Source organism: Propithecus coquereli, unplaced genomic scaffold (assembly GCF_000956105.1).
Source record: "Propithecus coquereli isolate 6110/MARCELLA unplaced genomic scaffold, Pcoq_1.0 Scaffold79, whole genome shotgun sequence".
In the NCBI taxonomy this organism is placed as follows: domain Eukaryota; kingdom Metazoa; phylum Chordata; class Mammalia; order Primates; family Indriidae; genus Propithecus; species Propithecus coquereli.
In genome coordinates this window covers 7,624,728-7,649,377 of record NW_012154062.1, presented here as the reverse complement: position 1 = coordinate 7,649,377, position 24,650 = coordinate 7,624,728, and the positions used below count along the sequence as shown (strand labels likewise).

Sequence of the window (24,650 nt, the reverse complement as noted above, 5' to 3'; positions counted from 1 at the left end):
CAAGTTAAAATGTGGTCATTGAGATGGGCCCCAACCCAATATGACTGCTGTCCCTATAAGAAGGACATTAGGACACAGACACACACAGAAGGAGGACCCTGGGAGAAGACAGCCACCCACAAGGCCAACAAGAAAGGCCTCAGAAGAAACCAACCCTGCCGACACCTTCGTCTCAGACTTCCAGCCTCCAGAACTGTGAGAAAATTAATTTTTGTTGTTTAAGCCATCCAGTCTGGGGTACTTTGTCACAGCAGCCTGAGCAAACTCATATACTGAGTCCCTGGTTACTTGGGCCACAGCCCCTCCTGCTATGACCACACTCCAGAAAAATGTATATGTTTTCTTTCTAGATAGGGCTATGGCCCCAAATCCCTATCAGGTCTCCTGCCCTGGTGAATGGGGCTGCACAAAGTATCACCTGCAAGCACTTGGCGCCAGGTGGTCTCAAGTCCAAGGTGGACTGGCTATTCCAAGAGCGGGAGGCAGCAGGAAAGAGCCCCCGCTGTGGAATCAGGCACGTCTGGTTTCAGTCCTAATCACGACCCTCGTTGCATGAGAAAGCAGATCGATACCTTACACTTTTCTCCTGCATAAAATAAGGACACTAATATTTACTCCATTTTTGTAGACTGAATCGTTGTGTTCCTCCAGAATTCATGCGCTGGAGCCCTAACTGTATTTGGGTGCTGTATTTGGGAGCGTCTGGGGAAGTAATTAAGGCTACATGAGGCCACAAGCGGCCGATTCTGATCTAACAGGATTAGTGCCCTTAAAGAAGAGACACTAGATATCTCTCTCTCTTGCTCTCTCCCCTGCCTCGCAACACACACCCAGGAAAGGCCAAGTGAGGACCTAGAGAGAAGGCAGTCAGCTACCAGCCAGGAAGACAGACCTCACCAGTGATCAGATCAGCTAGAACATTGATCTTGGACTTCTGGCCTCCAAAACTGTGAGAAAATAAATTTCTGTTGTTTTAAGCCAGCCAATTCATACCATTCTGCTATGGTAGCCTGAGCTGACTAATGCACCTCTAGAGGTACATTAGGAAATTAACACCCAAACCAGCTCTCAGTGTTCAGCAAATACTAGCAATAAGCATTTTAAAATCTGGATAGAAATAAATATGCCTTTATTTATTTATAGTAATAAATATGACTTCATTTATTAACTAGGGGATAGAAATAAATAAGACTTTATACTAGTGGATAGAAATAAACACAACCACTAGAAATAAAGTTACCCAGAATGGAAGTGGGTGTCTTGGAGGTACGATTAGCACCGTGAAGAATTCAAGCAGGGTCCGGATAACCTTTGCAGAGGTTGTCACGGGGATGGTTCAAGCATCAAAAAGTGAACGTAGAATGTGCCTTCTGAGCTCCCTTCAATCTCTAGAGATTTTGAAAGTATGCACTGGGATCTTAAGGTCTCTCCAAGCCGCTTTAATATTCATTTTCTCTGAACAATATTTCCTCAAACCTACAAAGTGATAATCGATGCTATAAAAATATTATCAGAGAAGGCATCCTTATTGAACTAGCTTCATTGTTTTTCAATGTGTATTCTTGTAGTAGAGTACATTTTGCACATCTGCCTGGTGATACAATACACACACACACACACATGCCAACAAAACAGTTTTTCTGTGGCTTTACCCAACTGTCTCCAATACAGTGTAACAGTCCTTCCAAATCCCATCCTTTTTAGTTTATCGTGGGAAACTTCTTCCCCACCCGGCTTTGCGGTGCCTGTAGGATGTCCTGCTTAGGATCTCGCTCTGGGATCCCCTTGCAGGACACAGGAATCATCAGACTAATGTGTCCTTCCTTGCCCGGTTTCCTCTGTTTGAGAAAAGCCAGACAAAACACTCTAGGGAGCAGAACTACTTCAGTTTTAGCGTCTCTCGCATCTGTAAACTATTCGAAAGTAACAACGCCTTTGTGTGTTTGAGTACCTTCGAATTTTGCCAAAGACAGACAACTGTCTGTGTGGGGTTGGCTACTGCCATGGATAGGTAACGGCACAGACCCCATCCTCCCCTGCTAGAACCACTGGGAGGCTGAGAACCATCAACTTGGAAGTTGTGCTGGAATCGCCCTCTAGTGGACAGAGAGAATCCTGCCTCTTGGTCTCTGCAAAACTGTACTAAAAACTGCAAAACAGTAGTAAAAAAATTAAAAAAAAAAAAACACTGTACTTAAAAACTGCATTAAATCTATTTGATAACTCTAATGAAGTCCAGTATATTTACCTCTATTGAAAAATTGATTGGTAAGTTTATTTAATGTTCTTGAAGTAGCCTAGTGGCTAGGAATGCAGGATTTTAAGGCTACCTGGGTTTGCCTCCCAGCAAAGCCACCTGCTAGCTGCATAAACTTAGGCAAACTATTTAAACTCTCTATGCTTCAGTTCTTTCTGCTCTCTCTGTAGTTTTGCCTTTTCTGGCTGCTTTTTCGCTATTGTGGTAAAATTTACATATCATAAAAGTTACCATTTTCATCATTGTAAGTGTACAGTTCAGCGGCATTAAGTACATTCCTGATGTTGTACAACCACTTCCGGAACTAGTTCATCATCCCAAACAGAAACTCTGTCCCCGTTAAACAGTAACTCCTCATTTCCCGCCCTCCCCACCCCCTGGTAACTGCTGTATACTTTCTGTCTCTGTGAACTTGAGTACTTTACAGATCTTATGTAAGTGGAATCACGTAATGTTTGTGCTTTAGTGAGTGGTTTATTTCGCTCATTATTCACGAATATCCTCGGGGTGCATCCGCACTGTAGGTGCGTCAGAGTTTCACTCCTGTCCGTGGCTGAGGGATACGCCACTGTATGCACACACCGCATCTGTCACAGTCCTGGGGCAGACCTGCCCTTTCTGCGTATTCTCTCTGATGCCCTGTGAAGTATGAGGTTTTTGCTCTGTTTTATAAGAACAGGAACTATTCCTGATAGTGAATCTAGGTGTCTCAGCGATGACCCCTTGGAATCATTTTGGGTGGTTTTACCAGCCTTGAGGGTTTTCCGCGCATGCGTGCGAGAATCGGTGCTCACCTGACGACTCAAGGCAGCCCCCCTGCGGACCACCAGAGCTCTCTCTGGGCATGTTTCTTCTCTCTGGCTCTCCGCCCTGTGAACTCTACCCCCTTCTGCCTCGCCGTGCTCCCGGCTCCATCTCCTCCATCTCCACCTGCCGCCTGGTTGCCCCCTACCTGTTCACTGGACGGGAACTCCCCAGGTAGAAGCCTGGACCAGTAGATGGCCCCTCCTCAGTTGTTTCCCATGTCACAAGATCATTGTGATTCTTTGCCCGATATCCACTTCCTGAAAAACATGTGTCATATATTTTTTCCGGTTTGTAAAGTTTCTCTCAGGTGGGAATATATATCCACTTCCTGTCCTCAACTTGGCCACAGCGAGAGAGGCCCCGGATACCTCTACATCGTGGTTTCTGGCACTCTCGACATCTTGGACTGGATAATTCTCTGTGGTGGAAGGTTGTCCTGTGCATTGTACGATATTTAGCAGCAACCCCGGCCTCTACCCGCCAGACATGCAGAGCGCCCACCCCCAGTTATGACAACCAAAAAACATGTCCAGAAATTGCCAATGTCCCCGAGCAGGAAGGGGCGAAATTGTCCCCTGGTTGGGAACCACTGCTCTAGACTCACATGCACATCTGTGTGAGTGAGCAAGAGCGTGCAACCTGCGGTAAGAACAGTCATGCTGTGTGGGGGCGGGGCAATAAAATGTGGGGTCCGGTTGACAACCTCTCAAGAAGCAATAAGACACGGATTCCTTATCACCCTTTGCACTGCAGAGCAATCGGCCCTCCCTCTCCCCAGAAAACGACTTTTTCAAGGTAACACAGTGTTTCTGAACCATGAGGCACAAGAGATGACTCAGGCCGGCAGGATTAAGGAAAGACTCAGGCGCTCGGCTTCCAGGCATGAATTTGAGCAGCTCAAGAGAGAAATTGTAAGGATATTCTTCTAGGAGCATCATTAATTTGACAGCCCAGCTCGGTCATCCTAGGCGGACACTCAGATTGACAAGTCCCACGTATGGGCTCAAAGCTTCTAGGGAACATTTTAGCACCACTTAAAGATGCCCGAAAATAAGGATTATTAGAGATTATTAGACATCTGAGAAAAGCCTCTAATATGGAAGATAAAAACCAAAAAGCAAACTGAAAAACATCAATATACAAGAAAGTTTCAAGAAGAAAGTTTCAAAAACAATCGTTATAATCCTGAAAGAGATTTGAGGGTATTACAACCATGAAGCAAGAACCAAAGAACATGAGCTTAAACACCGAAAAGGCCTAAGCAACAGTTCAAAATCGATGTGCACCACTGTGAAATTTCACAACCAGTCTCAGAGAGGAGAATGGTCTACCTGGGGGAGAGGAGCCAACCGGAGATGCCTGAATCCCGAGAGCAGCTGAGTCCCGTTCCCATGAAGCCCCGCTGTGTCTCATTTGCTCACCTTGGAGTCCTAGGAGAACAGGGGCTTTAAAATCAGCTTCCTTGGGGTGAGGGGCGCCCAGGAACTCTCGGCTGTTGACCTGGAGTGGAGCGCTAGTGAATCTCTCCTCCCTTCCCCCTGGTGTGCTCCTTCCGCCCACCTGCATCCAACCAAGGCGGAGGCGCAGGAGAACACCTGATAGAGATCAGGTGCCCCTGTAGGGAGAGAACAGCCCTCCCCACTGCCTGGGTAATTGCGAAGCCGTGAGAATTTACAGCTCTTACACCTGCCGCCTCTCTGCTTGCACCAAAGCAGAGCACAGTAGAGAACACCTGGCATGACGTGACACATGTCCCTCAAAGTTTAAGAGACGCAGGAAACCTGGAGACACATGCGTATTTGTCACCTAAATATTTCTGACGTGGGAGGCTGTCCAGAGCCACCCGCAGCTGCAGGGAAAAAGAGAGAGAGCCGTGTCCAGGGATGTGTGATTTTCCTAAAGTCCAGGGGATGGGTGACATGAAGAGACCGCAGGGTGCACTCCAGAAAACAGGTGCTTGGCGTGCACGGTGCCAGCCAGGCGGCGCACCCCTCACGTCAGGGACATGGATACAGCATTTAAGATTTAAAAAATACTTTTCAGGCCGGGCGTGGTGGCTCACGCCTGTAATCCTAGCACTCTGGGAGGCCGAGGCAGGTGGATCGCTCAAGGTCAGGAGTTCAAGACCAGCCTGAGCAAGCGCGAGACCCCCGTCTCTACTAAAAATAGAAAGAAATGATCTGGACAACTAAAAATATATATATAGAAAAAATTAGCCGGGTGTGGTGGCGCGTGCCTGTAGTCCCAGCAACTTGGGAGGCTGAGGCAGAAGGATTGCGTGAGCCCAGGAGTTTGAGGTTGCTGTGAGCTGGGCTGACGCCATGGCACTCACTCTAGCCCGGGCAACAAAGCGAGACTCTGTCTCAAAAAAAAAAAAAAAAAAATACTTTTCAATACCTTTATCTAACCTCTTTTCCCTTCCTCTGACCCTGAAAACAACAGTGACAAAAAGAAGTGAGAGAAGAAAGAAGAAACAGAGAAAGAGGTGACCACACCCCTTTGCCCACTGTGGGTCCCTGAGATGGGGCTGAATTGTGCTCTCCCAAAATTCGTATGTTGAAATCCTAATTCCCAGTACCCAGCAATGGGACTGTATTTGGAGACTGGACCTTTAAAGAGGAAACTAATGGGGGGGGGAAATGTCATCAGGGTGGGCTCAATCCACTGTAACTGGTGTTTTTATAATAAGAGGAAGTTTGGACACAGACATACCCAGGAAGACCACGTGAGGACACAGGGAGAAGATGCCATCTGCAAGTCAAGGAGAGCCTCAGAGGAAGCCAACCCTGCTGGCACGTTGATCTGGGACTTCCAGCCTCCAGGACTGCGAGAAAATAAATTTCTATACTTTAAGCCACCCAATCTGTGGTTCTCTGTTACGGCAGCCTTAGCAAATCAATACAGTCCCCAAACCAAAGATCAAGCTGGAATTGGGAGGGAAGTTAAGACGTTGAGTATGGAGTCTGGGTCTGGACCTTTTCATTTGTGAAATAAGGTTTTAATAATCAAAACGTGTCTTGTTTGTATTCCTAAAAGCAACCTAAATGCTATACGTTCTACAGAAGATGCTGTCCGAGAGTGAGCAGGAGAGCTCAGGGCCAGACCGCAGGCAGCCGTCACAGGAAATACAAAGTCGTTTCCTCTTTGGGTCCCACCGAGGCCAGACTGCTCAATAAACCCGCTACACTGAGAATAGTTTATTGTCTTTCTTTTGCCCTCTTTTCTCTTCTGAGAATCCTGTTGCTCATTTTCTCTGATTCTCACAATTCCTTAAAAGGGAAAGAATTCTTTAAAACATCATAACTTTTAAGAGCTGAATATTTTTGTCATTTTGGAATTTGTAGTGTTTGTCCATCCTGGGGTAAGTAGGACTTCACATCTCAACAAATTCTTCGCGAGTAATATCTTATTGTAGCATAGTTTTCCTTGCTTCTTTAAAGCCGTGGTTTATTGAGCCGCGCATTCGATTTACAGAGCCGTTTCAGGTGCGAATTATGTATTCAAATCTGGACGGCAGAATACTCTTGGCCGTGGAAAAAACATTTTCAAGGCATATTATCTCATAAGAACTTGAATCAGAACATTTTTAAAACTCAAAAATCAACAATAATAAAACAACAACCCAACTAAAAAATGAACAAAATGCTTGAACAGACACGTCACCAAAGAAGTCATACAGATGACAAACAAGCACACGAAAAGTTGTTCAACGTTATTTGTCCTTAGGGAAATGCAAATTAAAAATTAAAAAGACTGACCTACCAAGTGTAGGTTAGGGAGAAAGTAACTGGAACTCTCATATATTGCTGGTGGGGAATACGATGGTACGACCACTTTAGAAAACAGTTTGGCAACTTGTTTTAAAAAGTTAAACATACACTTACTGTATGATCTCACCATTTCACTCCTAGGTATTTACATATGAAGGCCTATGTCCTTGCAAAGACTGTTCAGCAGTTTTTATTGCAATAGCCAAAAGCTGAAAATAATGCAAATGACTATCAGGTGAACAGATAAACAACTTATCCATGCAATGTAACACTCACCCAGCAAATAATAAAGGAATGAAGTATTAATATATGCAACAACATGGGTGAATATAGAAATAATTAGTCTGAGAGAAAGAAGCCATACAAAAAAGAAAGAAGGCTGGCAAAATGAATTATAAATACTGCATTATTCCACCTACATAGAATTCTAGAAAATCCTAGTTAATTAATAATGACAGAAAGCAAATCAACGGTTGCCTGGGACGGGGTGGAAAGTGGGGGAGTGGAATTACATAGGAGTACAATGAAATTTTGGGGGCTGATTGATGTGTTCCTTATCTTCATTGTGGTGATGGTTTCATAAAAGAATACAGACATGAAAACTTACCAAATTGTAATATGTATAGTTTATTGTATGTCAATTATACAAAGCTTTTGAATATTAACACATTTTTTAAATCTTTTAAAAACCAAATGACAAATTGGAGAAATATTTGCAAATACATTACAGAAAAAAGATAAATATAACCCTTATTACAAAGAGTTCATACAAATCACTGAGGAAATAATCACTATAATTTTTTTTTATTTCAGCATATTATGGGGGTACAGATGTTTAGGTTACGTATGTTGCCCTTGCCCCCCCTCCTCCATCACTATAATTTTTAAATGAACATTTTTAAATTTTTAAATGACATGAATACACAATTCACAAAGAATAAGCACAAATGACTAATAAAGAGAAGAAACAACAACCAAATAAATAGGTGACACAAAAATAGAATATCCTTGTCTGTCAAATCAGCAAATATTATTTAAAAGTTATTATATTCAGTGTTGGAATACAAGGACAATTGTATACAGACTTTCTGAAAGTCATTTTGAAAATGCAAATAAAAGTCTTAAAATTGGTATAGCTTTTTACCTAACAATTCAACTTCTAGCAATTCGTACTAAGGATTTAATCGTGAATGAATCCAAGGAATTACCTTCATTAAAAAATGCAGTGTTGGCTGGGCGCAGTGGCTCAAGCCTGTAATCCTAGCACTCTGGGAGGCTGAGGCTGGTGGATCGCTCAAGGTCAGGAGTTCGAGACCAGCCTGAGCAAGAGCGAGACCCCGTCTCTACTAAAAAATAGAAAGAAATTATCTGGACAACTAAAAACATATATATAGAAAAAAAAATTAGCCGGGCATAGTGGTGCATGCCTGTAGTCCCAGCAACTTGGGAGGCTGAGGCAGAAGGATTGCTTGAGCCCAGGAGTTTGAGGTTGCTGTGAGCTAGGCTGACGCCATGGCACTCACTCTAGCCCGGGCAACAAAGCGAGACTCTGTCTCAAAAAAAAAAAAAAAAAAATGCAGTGTGTTCATTAAAAAATTAATTAGAATAGATAAAATGAAAACCATTATAACTACCCCAAAATAGGGAATTGGTCAAATAAGTTATACTTCCTTAGAATGGAATATTAACCAGCCATTAAAAATGATATTACTAAAAATATTCCTGTACAGTATATATAGAATTCCATCAGCCGGGGGGAGTGAGTATGTATATATATGAATACACAAATATACATACCAAAATGTATTTCTTTCCTTGTGTTTTTACTTTTCAAATATCTTTTTTCCATTTCACATATATTACTTTTGTTTTTAAATAGTGATTTGAAAAAGCTTACCTGGCCTCTGTTCCATTCACCTAGGGTGCTAATGCTTAATTAGTACAGATAAATGAATTGGCATCCATAGCACACAAGCTGCTAATGTATTACCTGTCCCGGTTACTATAACACCTTGACTCACTTACAATACAAACATAAGGAGGACAAACATAAAGAGAACGCATGACTCCACAATGGAAAGGCAGTGCCTTTTGGGGTGTTCTAAACCACCTTGCGCAGCCTCATTCTCCATCCATCAGGCATAATAAGAAATCAGGCTTGGGCGCGGGGAGCCAGAGTCAGGAATGGGAAGGAAGGAAGGAGGTGAAGTACGGTGACCGGTTTGAGCAGTCACAGGTAACGTTACAGCACCTGTGTTGACAGAGAGAGGAGGGGTCTGGCGGGCTGGGGGGCAGGGAGCGAGAGAGATGCTCTGACTATAGGACATCAGCATGAAGCAGCAGAACAGGGGCCAGGAGGGAAGGAAGAGCCTGACTCCTATTGCGTCTGATTGGCTAATTGACAACACTGCTCCAAACCCTGTTAGAAAACAGGCTGCCCCTACCAGGAAGACCATCGCACTTAAAGGCGGGATCTGAGACTTTGGCCCCTAGTAAGCAACTTTTTTAGTGACTCTTGCTAAATCTACACACCTCTTTGTATGAATAACTCTCTAAACTCGGAGTCATCCTCATGGACAGAGGCAAGTCCATACCCAGCACAGCCGGCTGCTGCTGGTCTAGGAAGGAGTGTTGCGGCCTGTTGCCAGGCGGATTCAAGGGCTCCGGAACTTGCTCACACACAGCCCGTGCTCTGCTGCCACCTAATGGACACACTGCGCAGCTGCCAAACCCACGTTTTTCACAGGTTACATTCCAAACTGCTGGACAGGTATTGATTGCATCGAGCAAGACCAGCATTAGGTCCTCCTCCTGTCACCCAGGAAGAAAAGGGCGTGGGCAGACAGAACCGCTTTATGAAAGTGGAGTTAAGCAATTAAAGGCAACCGGGCAAAGGACTGGTTTTCCAAGTAAAGCCTTGAAGGACAGGGTGCCCATTCGGCATCGGCCGGAAACTGAGTGGCGGTGGGGTGTGGTGGAGAAGCGGAGATCTGGGAAAGAGAGAGCGGAAGTGCGATAAAAATTCCAACGGAGTAACCCTTGGTGAACATGGTAACATTTCAACAAGCAGCCCCGGATCAGATCTGCACGTGAGGCGCTAAAAACCAGCAGTGGCTCTCGGTCAGGTCATCAGGGAATGAAAGGCAGGGTGAGAATCAGCTGGTCCTCACGCACTTTACATAAAAAGCTTGAGTTCCAGGATCAGATCGATGCCCTTGGAGATGGACCTGGCCTGAGACACACACGGGATGGGCCCGTGCGTCACCGTGCTGCCGTAGCAGGCGTCCTCCTTTTTTTCTTTATTCCGTTTTACAAAGACTTGTTAATCCTTGGGAAGCCTTTCTAGTCTCCCCCGATTAGCTACATCCTCCTGCTTGTGTAATCTTGAGGTTTATCATCTGTCGCAAGGCTGATCACGATCATCTGTTTCCAAGTCTGCCTTCTCCTCTGGACTGAGACCAAATTTGACGGACCACCTGGGTCCATCCAGGTGGACCACCTGGGAGCAGTCAAACGACAGCCAGAAGGTCCTTTGCCGTGATGGGCTGTGCCTGTCCTTTGGAGGGGGTGCTCTGGGTCAAGACAGGGTGGTGCGGGGGCTGCCAGACTGCGGTGGCGGGGCTTGTTCCACGGGCACAGTGGGAGGAAATTGAGGGGACTAGCAGGAAAGCCAAAGTGTCTGCCATGGGGTCCTGGTGGGGTGTAGAGGACAGGCCAGGGAGGCTAAGAGCAGACACCAGAGAGGAGGGGAGACTAAAGGTGCGGGACGTCGAAAGTGGGTGCGGCGGGGGGCCGTGGACGAGCAAGCTGGTCGCGGAGTGGAAGATGGAGCTGAGAGCGCCTGTCCCTGCCCGGAGGCGGGACATCAGGACCCCTCCCAGCAGACAGCTTGCCCTTCTCTTGTTCTCCACTGCATTCTGGGCTGAAATATGTAATAAAAGGTAAACGATGCGTTTCTGCAGCAGAGGGGGCTCGACGCCACGAGTGACTTGGAGAGAGCGGGTCTCCCCCGTCCTCCACTGGGGACAGGCTTACCCCGAGCACTCAGAGGCCTCTTCTGGAGCCGAGGGAACCCTCTGGAGTGATAGAAACATCAAGGGAGGTGACCATCAGAAACGGGGGGCCTCAGTGCCGAGTCCACTGTCCTTCTGGTCTTCGCTGACTGATCTAACGAGCTGTGGGCTGCGGACGGTCAGTTCTCCCCTCCCGGCCCCCTCCCTCCCGGGGTCCACACTTGGGTTCCATGAGGAGTCCCTGGGGTCCCCAGAGTCGCAAGATAAAGCTGCCAACAGCTGGTCTCGGGCAAGGTCGTGGCTGGAGGGGACCTTCACCCTCATCCTCTCTCAGCTCCAGCCCGGCCCCGGCACCCAGGCCAGTGTGGCCGGATGGTTCCGTGTGGTGGGAAGAAGTTTTTCAGGATGAGGACAGTGTGTGTAACTCTAGCGCGGACGAGGGTCAGCTCACATGCATCATCTCAACGTAATAAATTACTCCAACCACAACGCTTTATAAGCCGCAGTGTTTGGTGTTCCCCAGCCCTCCCCCTGCTCCTCCCGCGGGCCCCTCAGGCCTGTCCTGCCCCTCTCCTTGCAGCCTCGCGAGACCCCCCTGCTAAGCTGCCGCCTGCCCGTTGTCTTCTGCTCTGCACCAGCCCTCTCCCGACGACACCAGATCGTGACAAAACAACGATGCGTTTACGCATCCAGCTCCCTTCGCCCCTCTCCGAAGTATTTTCGCGGACATTATTTTACAGACGCTTTCGAAATCCTTATAAAAATCAATTATATACATATTGGCGTGTATACACACATTTGTAGTTTGTCACCAAACCAACACAGTTTCCCCAAATCTTGTCCGTGAAACTTAACACACTCAAAGTGTTCTTGTTTATCCTTCACACTTTCTGTCCCCCTCCAGGCCGTTTTTCTCCTGGCTCTTTTGGGGTCCTTTGTAGGCTGTCTTGTTTCTCCTTAACCAGAGCCCACAGATTTCCAAATTAGCATTGGTTTCCTGATGCCACTGTTTTCTTTTTCATCCGCCCGCATTTTTCCTCCCTGGGCCTAATAACTACCGGCTCAGTCCCCTTCGCCAGCGCTCTCCACCTCTCTGTTGCCCACACGCTTCTAAACAGGGGCTTTCTCGTGAGAGATGGTGGAATAACAGCACTTAGAAACGTTCCCACTAGCCCCAGACTGCGTGGATTCGAAGCCTGGGTCATGGCAAGTTACTTAACTCTCGGAACTTCTGTCTCCTCATCTGTACAACGGAAACGATGGTACCCTCTGCACGGGTTGCTGCAAAGGTTAACTGAGTTAACAGGTGTGAAGCCCTCGGAACAGTGCCTGGTGTATCACAATAAATGTTAGCTATTATCACCGTGACTTCGACCAGCAGATCGTTCTGTTGAGTAACTGACAACCTCTCTGATGTCTCACAGTTCTACGCTCTCTGCAGTTCACCAAAGAGCTTTGCAATCATCGGTCTGCATCTTCTACGCTATTTCTACCTTGCAAGGAGAGACATTCGGGACACTGTTTCCAACAGCTTCCTATGGTTCCTTTGTAGTGCCCTACTCTGCCCACATCAGCACCTTCAGGACTTCGTCCCGACTCAGTTGATGGGAGGAGGAATAGATCTGCCTTTTTTTTTTTTTTTTCTTTTTTTTTTGAGACAGAGTCTCACTTTTTTTTTTTTTTTTTTGAGACAGAGTCTCACTCTTTTGCCCGGGCTAGAGTGAGTGCCGTGGCGTCAGCCTAGCTCACAGCAGCCTCAGACTCCTGGGCTCAAGCGATCCTCCTGCCTCAGCCTCCCGAGTAGCTGGGACTACAGGCATGCACCACCATGCCCGGCTAATTTTTTCTATATATTTTTAGTTGTCCAATTAATTTCTTTATATTTTTAGTAGAGACGGGATCTCGCTCTTGCTCAGGCTGATCTCGAACTCCTGAGCTCAAACAATCCATCCGCCTCGGCCTCCCAGAGAGCTAGGATTACAGGCGTGAGCCACCGCGCCCGGCCTAGATCTGCCTTTGCTTACAGAATGTGCGCTACAAAAACTTCCCAGAGGATATAACTTTCAACTCACAGCAGTGCAAGACGAAACCGCTTCCGGAAGGATGTGTGTTCCACTTACTTTTTCTAGATGCTCTAAAATTTGTCTTCAGAGTAAATTACACCAACTAAGAGTTCTACAGCTGGCCCCAGTGTTTAGCCACGTGGCACTAGCTGTCCTCGTCTAGAGACCCGCTCTCTGGGCCCCTCCAGCAAGCCTGTCACTAGAGGGTGAGGAGTTACTAAGGGTCAGTGAGATGTCCCCAGACAGAGCCCTGGCTGCCACTTTCAGACCAGCTTTTACATCTGGGTCCCTGCTGTCCCCTGCTGGTACCTTCATGGGCCTCTGTGTCCTTTGGATGGCAGACCTCACAGCGGCTGTGGACACTCCTTGGGGCAGCAGTGGGCTGGGGATTGGGAAGAACTTGGGCACGTGGGCTGGGGTGTCCACAGGCGTGGGCAGGACGCCTACCACGGTGTGGGGTGACGCCAGGGAGGGAATAAGAGGATGAGGCTGTGGGCCTGGGGTCTCCACTGTAACTCTTGTCCCAGGTCCCACAAATATTAGGGGGAGACCTTTTGCCCCCCTCTCCCGGACAGATGCGATTTCACCGGATCACAGTGCTCCGCCATTGGCGGGCGGGGTAAGAGCTGCCTAGACACTCAACACTGCGGTTACTGGGGGGACCCAGGACCTGCCCTCAGGGCCGAAGATCAGGATGCCTCGGAAGGACTAATTATTTTTACCTTCTGACACTGTGAATGCCGTAACGCGTATTTGTTGCTAGAACACTCCGTGCTCCCAGCAAGTCCCCAGCCTCATGGCAGCCGTTTTGCACTAACCCCCTCGGGCCTTATTTTACTTTTCCTACTCTTATTTTCCCTTCGCCCACACACTTTGTTTATAAAACCTGGGTATCATGTATGTATTTTTGTAAGTCGTCTCATATCCTGTTAGACACGGGGCTAGGCAGAGAACAAAAAGGGAGGGAAGGAACAGAGGGATGGAAAAAGAGAACAAGACGTGTCAGGCTCAACACTGGCCTGGGGGCGCCCGAAGCACACACCCTCTTCGCTCATTGTCTTCAGAACCAATCAGGCTAGTGCCAGCTGACACGGTAACCGTGGAAACCAAGCATCCGCAGCTGGGGCTGGGGCGGGGCATGGCTCCTGCCCTGGCTGCATTCTTGACGGTTGGTTGAATGTGGAAGACCAAGCCTTGGTATCCCGGTTTCCTGCAAGCTTCTTGACAGAGGCATGGACCCTCAGCCTCACCTTTCACACACCCATGCTTTGAGGATTTTCCAGGGTAAATAACTCCGGAAGGAAGCAGAGAGCCCAGAGGGGTCACCCACACTAACCTATATGGTCCCACCCAATTCCCGGTTTCAAACTTAGGTTTGCAGCCTGACCCCGGAGGCTCGCACGGCCTCTGCAGGATGGAGCCTATGGATTCTCGACACTCAGCTTGCCGTGCACCTGCAGGCTGCAGCTTGGCTTGGGATTGGACCTCATCCTATGGCCTAGACATAGCAACCTGTGACATGGAGTTAAAAATTCTCGAATGGGTGCAGCCACCAAACCGAAGCTCCCTGAATGCTTCTGGAGAGGGAGATTTTGTCGGAGGCCGGAGCCAAGCAGCCACCTCCAGAACTTCTCAAAACAGACACAGCCCTGAAACAACCACATCTTGCTTTATTAGGCGTTCCATGGTAATATAACACAGAGTTTTTAAGGAATAATAAACACGAGACTTGTTTTTTACCATAATTATTTTGCCATTAAGACAGTGGTTACAAAAAAAAAAGTATTCTTCTGGCTACGCACTTTATCAGCTTTAGAACTGAAAGTTCCTCCACTCATGGGTCACGATCACAATTTCAAGGATTAAAAACCATCTATTCTTAAATCCTACACTGTTTTAGAGCATCAAGTCACTGCAGTTGTTCAGTTCTGAGACACTGGCGATTTATTTTAGCATTTACATGTGACATTCATTTAACAGACACACAAAGCAAGCCAACAGGTAAACATGCTTACACAGCCTGCAGAAATCTTCAGGTTTTAAATTGCTTTGTTTTTGTTTTTTTTTTTTTTACGAAAACAATCAAAACAACCAAAATGACCAGGACCTGGTACAGGAAAAACAGGAAGACTCAAGTGAATACTAAAGAGCTGCGAGTGTTTCTTAGAATTGAAACAAAAAAAAAATTTTTTTTTCCAACTTGTTCAGATTTCCTCTAAGTGCAGGTGAGAAAAAAAAAATGCAAATATATTAAGTCAACCAATTATTTTTTAAAAGTGCAATTTACCTTTAAAATAACAAATAAACAACAACAACATAAACCCGAAACCCCAACTGTAACCCCGAAGGCAAAACGTGTGGAGAGAGGAGGGTAGTGATGTGATGACCTACTTTTTCGATGTTATGCTTTACGAAAACAGATTTGGTTTTATAAAAGCCTTGCAAACACAACACTGCTTAAGAGAATCTGTAAACACGTTCAGAATGAAATGCGGCACACGTCGGCAAGGACAGGGACGGGCACAGGGGAGCCAGCCCGTCAGCAAGACGAGGGGGCGGGACGGGGACACGAGATGGATCTCCTGTGGTCTCTGAGGTGGCCACGCGTGTAACTTGTAAGGTTTTCTTCCCACGACAGCTCTGACATACCGTTCATAAAACCGATTTTTCCTCTCGCAAAGTAAAATGGACTTTAAGTCAAATTTCCCAGTGATTTTTTGAGTTTATAGGGCCTCCCTATATTGCATTACATCTCTTGAAATAATTGGATGAGAAAAAAATATGGATTTTTGTCCCAAAGTGAGAAGCCCCAGTGTGTTCTAGAATCCCAAAAGACCCGAAAAGAGCAGGCGCTCGGGCCAGATTCTAGCTTAGCGCTTGTGAGCTGTTGGCTGCCTTTGGCCTGGGTGGCCTGCTAGGGTGACTGGGGCTTGATAGACAGGTTTGACCGTGTCTTTAGCCAGACAGCACGGCACAGGGGAAAAACCTCCTGCTCGGCAGCCTCAGACTTCTTCAACATCTCAGCACTGTTTGCGGGTCCGTGCCGGGCCCCCGTGTGACAGTGTGGGTGACACCGCTCGGCCCACCCCGCACCTGGCAAGAGTCTCCAACTCTAACGCACAACCTCACGACGGGGTGGGTAGCACCAGCCTCACACAGGCCAGGACAACACACCGCCATGGTTGCCGTGGCAACGCTCAAATCCTGTGGGCGGGTCCGTGACCATGATGAAATGGCAGACCTGGCAATTTCAAAAGACGACAGGGGAAGGTGGGGACAACCCCACTGTCTCAGAGACGAGGGCTGGAGGAAACATGAAGAAAGGGACAGACACTTGAAAATATTCATGAGCTAAAGAGAGAGAGAAAGAGTGTGCAGAAAAACGGTGAAGAGATTTCACCTCCAGAGATTTCATCTGCAATAAAATCTAGGCCAAAAAAAGCAAGCCTGCCCTTTATCAACAGGTGACCCAGAAGGCTACAGAATGGCTGTGACGTGGGCATTTTGGAGCCTCTCAGGATGGACGTGATGAGTTTGCCAACCACCCTGAATCAGCGTGACGGTTACATAATTGCATCATTAGGATGTCCAGTTCAAACCCCTTGTATTAATAATGAATTAGACTTTCCAATTTAGTATTAAAAAAAAAACTCTCCCCCACCCCCGACCCCTCCCCACCCCCCACGAAGAAAACTTTTTTAAAAATTGAAAAAGAAAAAGAAAAAGGCAGCTCTGGGCAATTCACTTTATCTTCCCCCGTGAGAAGGGAGAGGCTAACGACTACTACGGAGGCTGGAGATGAAGACACCCTCGCTGTGACCTGCTTTGTTGCGCATGTCTGAGTGTTGGGTGCGGTTCCGTGTTTGAGGGTGGACAGACCCGGGTGTGGTGTTCGCAGACGTGTAGGGAGTGGGTGAGCAAAATCAGTAACTCTCGGTGAGAGACGGAGTGCGAGGCCCGGGAGGGGACCCCGTGAACTGGTTGCCCCACAGTAACTATCACAGGCTCTTAAAAAAAAAAAAACGAAGGAAGGAAGGAAGGAAGGAAGGAAGTCTCAGAATGTCCTCAGGTGTCTCATCCCCCATCCCCAAGTGCAGGGCGTGGCCCGGGAGCTCTAGCCCAGGCTGGTGATGTTGGCACGGCCACCAGGGGGCGCCACGATGCGCTGCGTGGTGCGGCGGGGAATGTTGTCGTCGATCTGAGCGCCTGGAGGGAGAGGAGAGGAGAGAGGGTGAGGCACTGCCACGTGGTCACGACAGCTCCTGCTTCAAATCAGAGTCACAGTGTCTGCCCTTCTCTCAAAACGTCACTGTCAGGTCAGACTACAAAAGGGGACAGATCCAAGGCTGGCCAAAGAATCCCAGAATCAAAGCAGCGCTTGCGGAAGCTAGTTGGATCTACACTAGAGAAAGGAAAACTATGTACGAAATGCCACTACGTGTCAGGTGCCGCCCTGCCACTGTTCCCATTAGTCAGGTTGGCGGTGGCTTTTCTGAAGGCATTCTACGTCCTTAACCCCACACCTACAGTCGCAAGAAGGAGTAACGATGGTGCCTTGTATTTGAATGGCCTGGTGACATCAGACAGACAGACAGGACGATGCCCGTTTTACTTATGATGAAACTAAAGTTCGTTATTTTTGAATTTTTTGAAAACTGTCTATCCATTCATGTCACGTATGGCAACTTTCTAAAATCCAGTACATCTGACAAGACAAAAATCGTCTGATGAACAATTCCTTTAACATGCCGTAGGAATGCGGGTGCCTATCTGTGGCTCTGGAGGCTGGAAAAGTGGGATATTCTAGTCACGGACCAGATGAAATTCGGGAGGGAAGTTTCAAGGAGGGGAACTCTCAAATGCGGACCCTTTCCTCTCACCAAGGGGACGTCATGTGTTTTATCCAGGCGAATAGCTGACAGTTCTCAAATGTAAAGTTCTAAGCACGTTACAAGAGTATTAACTCATTTTAATCCTCACAGACAACCTCATGAGGGAACTACTGCTGTTATCCCCATTCTACAGGTGAGGAAACTGAGGCACAGCTAGGGCTGAGCTCCGAAGCTGGGCTGTTCAAACCCCAGACTCCACAAGCTGAACTGCTACGATACACTGTAGGGAGAAGTCCTGAAATACCGCTATGTCCTTTTTCACAAGGGACATAATAAACTGAAAAAATGTCCTCTTAATACATCAGGTATTACACATAGTACGGGCATCATAGCGTTATATGTGATATAAACTGGTAATCACTCTGGGGAGAATGAGACTATCATTCCCTTCCATTTCTGCTCCCTTTCCAAATACAATTGCAGGCTCCCCGGCTCCCGTGAGCTGGTCCCGCAGGATATGGCCACAGGCGTACCAGACAAGCTGAATCCAGACTGGTGCAGGTTCCGGACAGGTGGGGCCTGCTGCTTGGCAGGAGACGTCTTGGCCGAGGAGGCTGGAGTGACTGTCTTGGGCGTCACAGACACCTCGCACACGGGGCCGTCGTACAGGCCACGAGGAACCCCTCGCAGCTCTGCCAGCTGCAAAACACAAGAGCCCCCTGACTCGGGCCGCAGTCACAGGGGACACCTCCCTAGCAACCTCCCAATGAAGGACCAGAGGCCTGGACGGGCCTGTGAGGTTTGGGGATGGAGGGCTCTCCTTACAGACAGGTACGACAAGGACAGGTGGTGTGGGGCCAGCTTCCTCGGCTCTAAGCTAAAGCTCCCCACAAGCTGGGTCACTGGTAACTGATTACTGTACAAAAACTAACACTTCTTACCATTTTTCTCCCAAGGAACTTCAACTTCAAACCTTGTAAGATCCCCTAAATATGCTATGAGGAGGATCTGGTGTCAGGTTTAAGGTCTGGCCCCAAACTTTCTATTCAATCTCCCTTTAATTCCCTTATAGCTCCGTCCCTTCCCTGCCTTACAGTCCTCACACCAGGGATGTGGACTGTTCGCCATACCCTGAATACACTATACATTTTCTACGCTCATGACATTCTCTTTACCTAGTTCCCCATCTCCCTTCTTTGACTTAACAAACTCCTACTTAACCTTGAAAACCCAACTCAAAATGCCCTCTCCCCATGGCACTCTCCCCCACAATTCTGCAGCAATGTTTCCCTCCTCTGGGTCGTCACCCCATACTCCTCGTCATAACATTTTGCTCAGGCTGGCTGTGGACAACGACTCCCCCTCCAGTATTTTAAGTTCCAGGAATACAAAGATCAGGTTCCCCTTATCCCTGTCATCCCCTGTATTCACCTCAATATTCTGATTCAAAGCGCTTAATAAGTGTTGGTGGCATTGGACTTAATCCATGATTTAAAAAACAAATCGTAAGAACAAAACCACTCACCCTGCTCCTTGCCTTGATACGCTTGTAAACAAAATCAGGGAAGGGCTTCCGGGGGATGTAGCGCCCAGAGCCTTCGGTGACATGCAGGGTGCCGGCCTCCAGGACAATCTTCCCCTGGCTGATGACCACCAGCGGAGAGCCGCGGCACTCCATGCCTTCGAAGATGTTGTACTCGAGAGACTGGAAGAAAAGAGCACAGGAAACTTGAGAGGCCCTGCCACCTTGCAGGACTCAATCAGCCCGCAGCTCCCACTGCCCCAACCTCCTGTGGACAGAGGAATGGCCCAGAGACAGGGCTCCTGTCTTGGCTGGCCACCCCTGTAGGCACTTCATCCCTGTGTCTTCATCTGGAATAACCTTTCCTACCTCTCCAAATTTAGAAGAAAAATAATTGAACAGAATAGTTGCATTTAAAGTGTGCGTAAATGCTGCACAAATATAAAGAAAAGGATCCCTCCTATTAGAAGGGGCAGGGTTCCCACCAATTCAAGCTCCATTCAGGTTGAATTCCAAAGGCCTTCTCTGACCAAGTTCTAAATTTCAGCCCGAAAGGGGCCATCCACAGGTAGTTCTCCTACTGGCTTGCCTGGTTCTCCAAGCTGTCAGTGGTGTGGCTAAACCGAAGTCCCTAAATGAAAGGGACTTGGTATCTGAAGAGCCATGCCTGGGATAAAATGTCTGAGAGTTGGTTGATTTCCAAAACAACACAGCTGTCCTTTTGGTTTCAAATTTTCCAGGGGAAACAGTGTCAACTCTGGATGCCATCATGGAAACAGGTGGGGTCCCTATTTGAGTTTGAGTTTGTTGTCAGGAATAAGGTAACAGAAAACGGGGAGCACCATACCCTGACATTTAAAACTCCACGTGTCAGAGTCACATCTTGTAGCGTCAGCTCCCCCAGATCCCGAATGCCTCCCGCTTCCTCCTGCCTATCCCGTTCCCGACACCGGCGGCTGAGGCCGAGCCCAGGAATGGAGGATTAATTGGCAGCTCCGGCCACAAAGAGCAGCTTGGGCTTCTGGTGCAATCCAGACCAGGTTATCAGCACTCGGGGAGCTGGCTCTGAGCAGAGAGCTGCGCCAGTGCCCGCCGGGCGGGAGAACACCTGCTTGGTGCAGCGGCGGGCAGCACAGAGCAGCCTCGGCCGGCCTGCCAGCACGGAAATGCAGCGACGCCATGACATGGAGTTGAGTGGAGCAGCAATGAGGGCTGTCAGCACGCTGCTCTCATCTCAGAGTAATTCGAAAGCTACCAAAGGAACCACAGCGGAGAGGCACCTCAGGGCAGGGAAGAGGACTCTACCCTGCGGAGACCTCAACGGAGACCAGTGGACTCAACGGAGACCAGTGTGGGTGGAGTGCTCAGCTCTTACAACTGTCTTTCGTCCATTCTAAGACACTAGTCCCTGAACTCAAAATGTGTCTTACAGCAGCCAGAGCTGTGCCACTGCTATCAGCCTAGACTGAAGTCAAGCTCTTCCAGGGGGATCTGGGTTTGCCTTTGCCCCTGGCCCGGAGGGTGACCACACTGGGGGCATTTCACATTAAATCCCCAGCTTAAGGCTGTTCCAGACCATGTGGGCAGTGTGAATTCACATCACAAAGCTACACAAGCACCAGCATTTGGTGCGAATTCTTGGGAGAGACATTTATCCCTCCTGGCATCCAATGCCGAAGTCGAGGCATGGAAGATTTCCTGCCACTCCTTTCTGCACAGAAGTTCACTTCCCACTGGGCCCTTGGTGGCCCTGCACAGTTTTATGGGAGTGTCCTATGAGACGCCCCATCTTGGGTGTGTTCTCTTTCACCGCGGTGTGTGATCTAATGGAAAATCTTAAAATCCATGGCATCTCAGGTATGGTATAATCCAGAAGTTGTGTGACTCTGGGCAGGTCACTCTAATCCTGCCGCAGAGCTTTGGTTTCTGCATCTGCCACCCTCCCGAGGCTTATGTGAAGATGACAATACAATAAGTATCGTCCCCCGTCATCCCCGGATAACCTTTGGAAGGGAGCGAGTCGGCCCTTAAGACCTGGGTCAAGTCAGGTCCCCGTCACTCCACAGCTCTGCGCCGACAACCTCCTCTTGCGCCCTCCCGGGGAGAGCAACGGGTGAGGCCTTGCCATGGAGCCATCTGTCCTGGGTCCACATCCCGGGTCTGCGATTCACCAGCTGTGTGTCCTTGGACAAGTCCCTTACACTCTGCCGGGCCTCAGTGTCCTCTTTTATAAGAGGATAAATGGAGCCCACTTCGCAGGACTGATGCCAGGATTAAATGAAATAGAACGAACAAATGCCTCCGGCACCCGACTCAGCACACAGCAGGCATTTAGCAAATGTTCACTCATTCGCTGTCTGGCTTTTTATCGCACTTTGCTGACAAGACTGCGGGGTCTGAGACATCACACTACGCGTAAACTGAGTCTAGCTGCCTGTAGATGAACACCCACAGAGCTCTGGGGCCACCTCCCATGTTAGAAAGATGGAGGAAGCAGCCCCTGGGCTCTTAGGTGATTTAAAATCGAGAAGTCCAAGGGTCAGGTCCCAGCTCGGGGCACTCAGAGCCGACCCTCAGCCAAAGCGTGAGGCAGGGAGGCTCGTGGCGCACCACACATAGAAACTTTTAACCTGCGTCCACCCGGGCTCCCCAAAATTACTCATCTGGCTGGATGCCTGGAAATTGCAAGCAGAGGCTTAGCAACAGGGCTGTCAACAACAGTTAGCTGGATGCCCCGGATTAGGGCCAATTAGCAGGAAACACTCCTCCATGGGGAAAGCCTCCTGTTTGCATTTTCCCAGTGATGGATGCACAGGCATGCTTAGCTCTGGCTCTTTGAAACAGGTGAGGACGGAAAAGCAGCACTTTGAAAGTCAACATCTCCTACAGGGGTCACCTGGAGTTAAGGGTAGGGCAGGTTTGTGTGGAAATGTCTTCCCGAATCTCTACTCCCTCCCGTCTTCTCTTTTTCCGGTCTAAGAGGTCCACGTGCAAGCTCCCCAGCCAGGTCATACGTTTCTCAAATAAGGAGCCCAGTCTGCCCTTAATATTAATATTTCCTCGGAGGGGGAAGGGACCCTGCAAGGGAGGGAAAGCGTTTTCTCCATGCAGCCCTGACCAAGAAGCTGCAGGCTGGCAGGGAAGAGCTCTAAACAATTTTGGGTTCTAATTCTGGCTTGACCGCAAAATCGCTATGTAACGTTAGACTGGTCACTTAAGCTCTCTAAGCCTCTGTTTATTTATCTTCCCAATTGGGATAATAATACCAGTCCCTTTATTGAGAAGGTCAAATAAAGAGTAAAAGGGGTGTAACATTAAATGCGTGTGAATTAGGTAGGTCCACCAGGCAGGCCCCTAGCACCCCTGCCCATAAAGCAGCCAGTCGGAACCCCCACGGGGCTGCGATCCGCGCTGTAAGTGGGTGCGCCGTGCTGCCGGGCTAAGCCAGCCAGCGGGAAGGAGGGAGAGGGTCGGCTACAAATATGCAGGTGAGCAGCCACCACCATCCTGGTACCCGCAGGTGCCAGAAGGAGCCAGAACTGGGCCCGAGCTCACCGCAGCCCAAACACCTCCATCCAAAGGAGGCAGAACTGGGAAATGGCCAAGGCCCCGGCTGTCTGGGGAAATTCCAGAAGCACACCCCTGTCCTGGCGTCATGGCGCATGGCGGGTGCCGGGGAGGTGTCAGTGCTTGCTGGCGCAGGCTGTGCGGGGTGGGCAGGCTGGAACCCTGCTCCCTATCGAGCCAGCCTGCAATTTAGAGCTTCCCAGAGAATAATGTCCCCATTCGGAATTCACTCCCAAGATTCAGATGAGTTTCTGACACAAAACGCTTCTGCCTGGGGCCCATTTCTTTTCCAAAGCTCTACCCTTGTCCATAGTTCTTCAATTTCCTACCTCTACCATTTTGTCAGTGGCAATCGGTGGTGTCTAACAGCTCTGCCTAACGCACACTGACCTCGCAGAGTCACAGGCACTTGGGGACCTCGTCTGAGCCCCCCACTCTCTGATGAGGAGCCTGAGACATCAAGTCACGTGCCCAGGGTCACGTTAACAAGAGAGGGCACCCCTAAGCTCCACAGACCAGACCCAGAGGCAAGAGGGACCCCAAACCTGCAGATCCTGAAACTGTGAGTGAATAGCTGTGGGTAATTTCTTCTACTAGGGAGAAGGCAAAGTCAATCGGTTCCTTCAGGACAATAAGAGGGACTGTCATTCCGGTTTTGTACGGCAACACTGACATGAGAAAACGATGGCTTAAGAGAATAAAAGTGCCCGAGGGGCATCTCAGGAGAGGACATCTGACTTGCACCAAGCACCGCCATGAGCTGCGCCCAACTATGAAAATGGGATGGTGCCCGACTTCTGGAAGCTTCTCGGGTCCTGGCATGACTTTGAGGCTCTGGTCTATGGAATGAGAAGCCGTGGGACTCCAAAGTGATGATGGGGTAACAGTCTTATCGACCTCACTAGAGAAAACGAAATAGCTACTTTTTTTCCTCAATAAATTGCAAGTTGTAACAGATTCCAGGGAAAAGGCCACCCCCTCAGCGAGTTCTGAGAAACCCTGGTGCTCTCCCTTCCTCTGACTTCCTGTGACGGGGTCGGTCTGCACGGTTAACAGGCCTTACGCTGTTGTGTGTCTTGGCAGAGATGGTTTTCACGCTGTCGGGGTCCCAGATGACCAGGTCGGCATCAGATCCCACAGCGATGCGGCCTTTCCGGGGGTAGAGATTGAAGACTTTCGCTGCGTTGGTGCTGGTCACAGCCACAAACTGGTTCTCGTCCATCTTCCCAGTGACCTGAGGGGCACAGCACAAATGCACACAGCAAAAGCAGGTTAAAAAGCTGAAGGGTAGAACATCACTTTACAATAAAAAGGAACAAACCATGGATATATCTAATAACTCAGAGGTCAAGGGCATTACGCCAAGTGAAAAAAAAAAGCAATCTCATATATATATATATATACTTATTTATTTATTTTTTTTTGAGACAGGGTCTCACTCTGTGGCCCAGGCTGGAGTGCAATAGCAAGATCACAGCTCACTGCAACCTCAAACTCCTGGGCTCAAGCAATCCTTCTGCCTCAGCCTCCCAAGTAGCTGGGACTGCAGGCGCCCACCACCACGCCCGCCTAATTTTTTTTATTTTTTGTAGAGATGGGGTCTTGCTATGTTGCCCAGGCTGGTCTCAAACTCCTGGGCTCAAATGATCCTCCTGCCTCGACTTCCCAAAGTGCTGGGATTACAGGCGTGAGCCACTGCACCTGGCCAAGATATATTATTTACATAATCTAAAAAATTCACTAAAAAACAGGAAACCTGTTCTGTTAATATATTTTAAAACATTAAATATATATTAAATTCCAAAGATCTCCTAAAGGT

General features: G+C 48.4%; 1 protein-coding gene across 2 annotated transcripts in view; it reads right to left on the bottom strand.

Annotated features, from left to right (window-relative positions):
• Nucleotides 1-14,558: 14,558 nt before the first annotated feature.
• Nucleotides 14,559-24,650, bottom strand: part of DPYSL2 (dihydropyrimidinase-like 2) — a 96,530-nt gene continuing 86,438 nt past the window's right edge. For both annotated transcript variants that reach the window (XM_012662987.1, XM_012662988.1), the window contains exons 11-14: nucleotides 23,895-24,065; nucleotides 19,268-19,447; nucleotides 18,276-18,441; nucleotides 14,559-17,116 (exon numbers count right to left, since the gene is read on the bottom strand). In XM_012662987.1, the coding sequence (XP_012518441.1) occupies nucleotides 17,025-17,116; nucleotides 18,276-18,441; nucleotides 19,268-19,447; nucleotides 23,895-24,065 (609 nt within the window). In that variant the 3' untranslated portion in view covers nucleotides 14,559-17,024. The remainder of the gene's footprint in view (nucleotides 17,117-18,275; nucleotides 18,442-19,267; nucleotides 19,448-23,894; nucleotides 24,066-24,650) is intronic.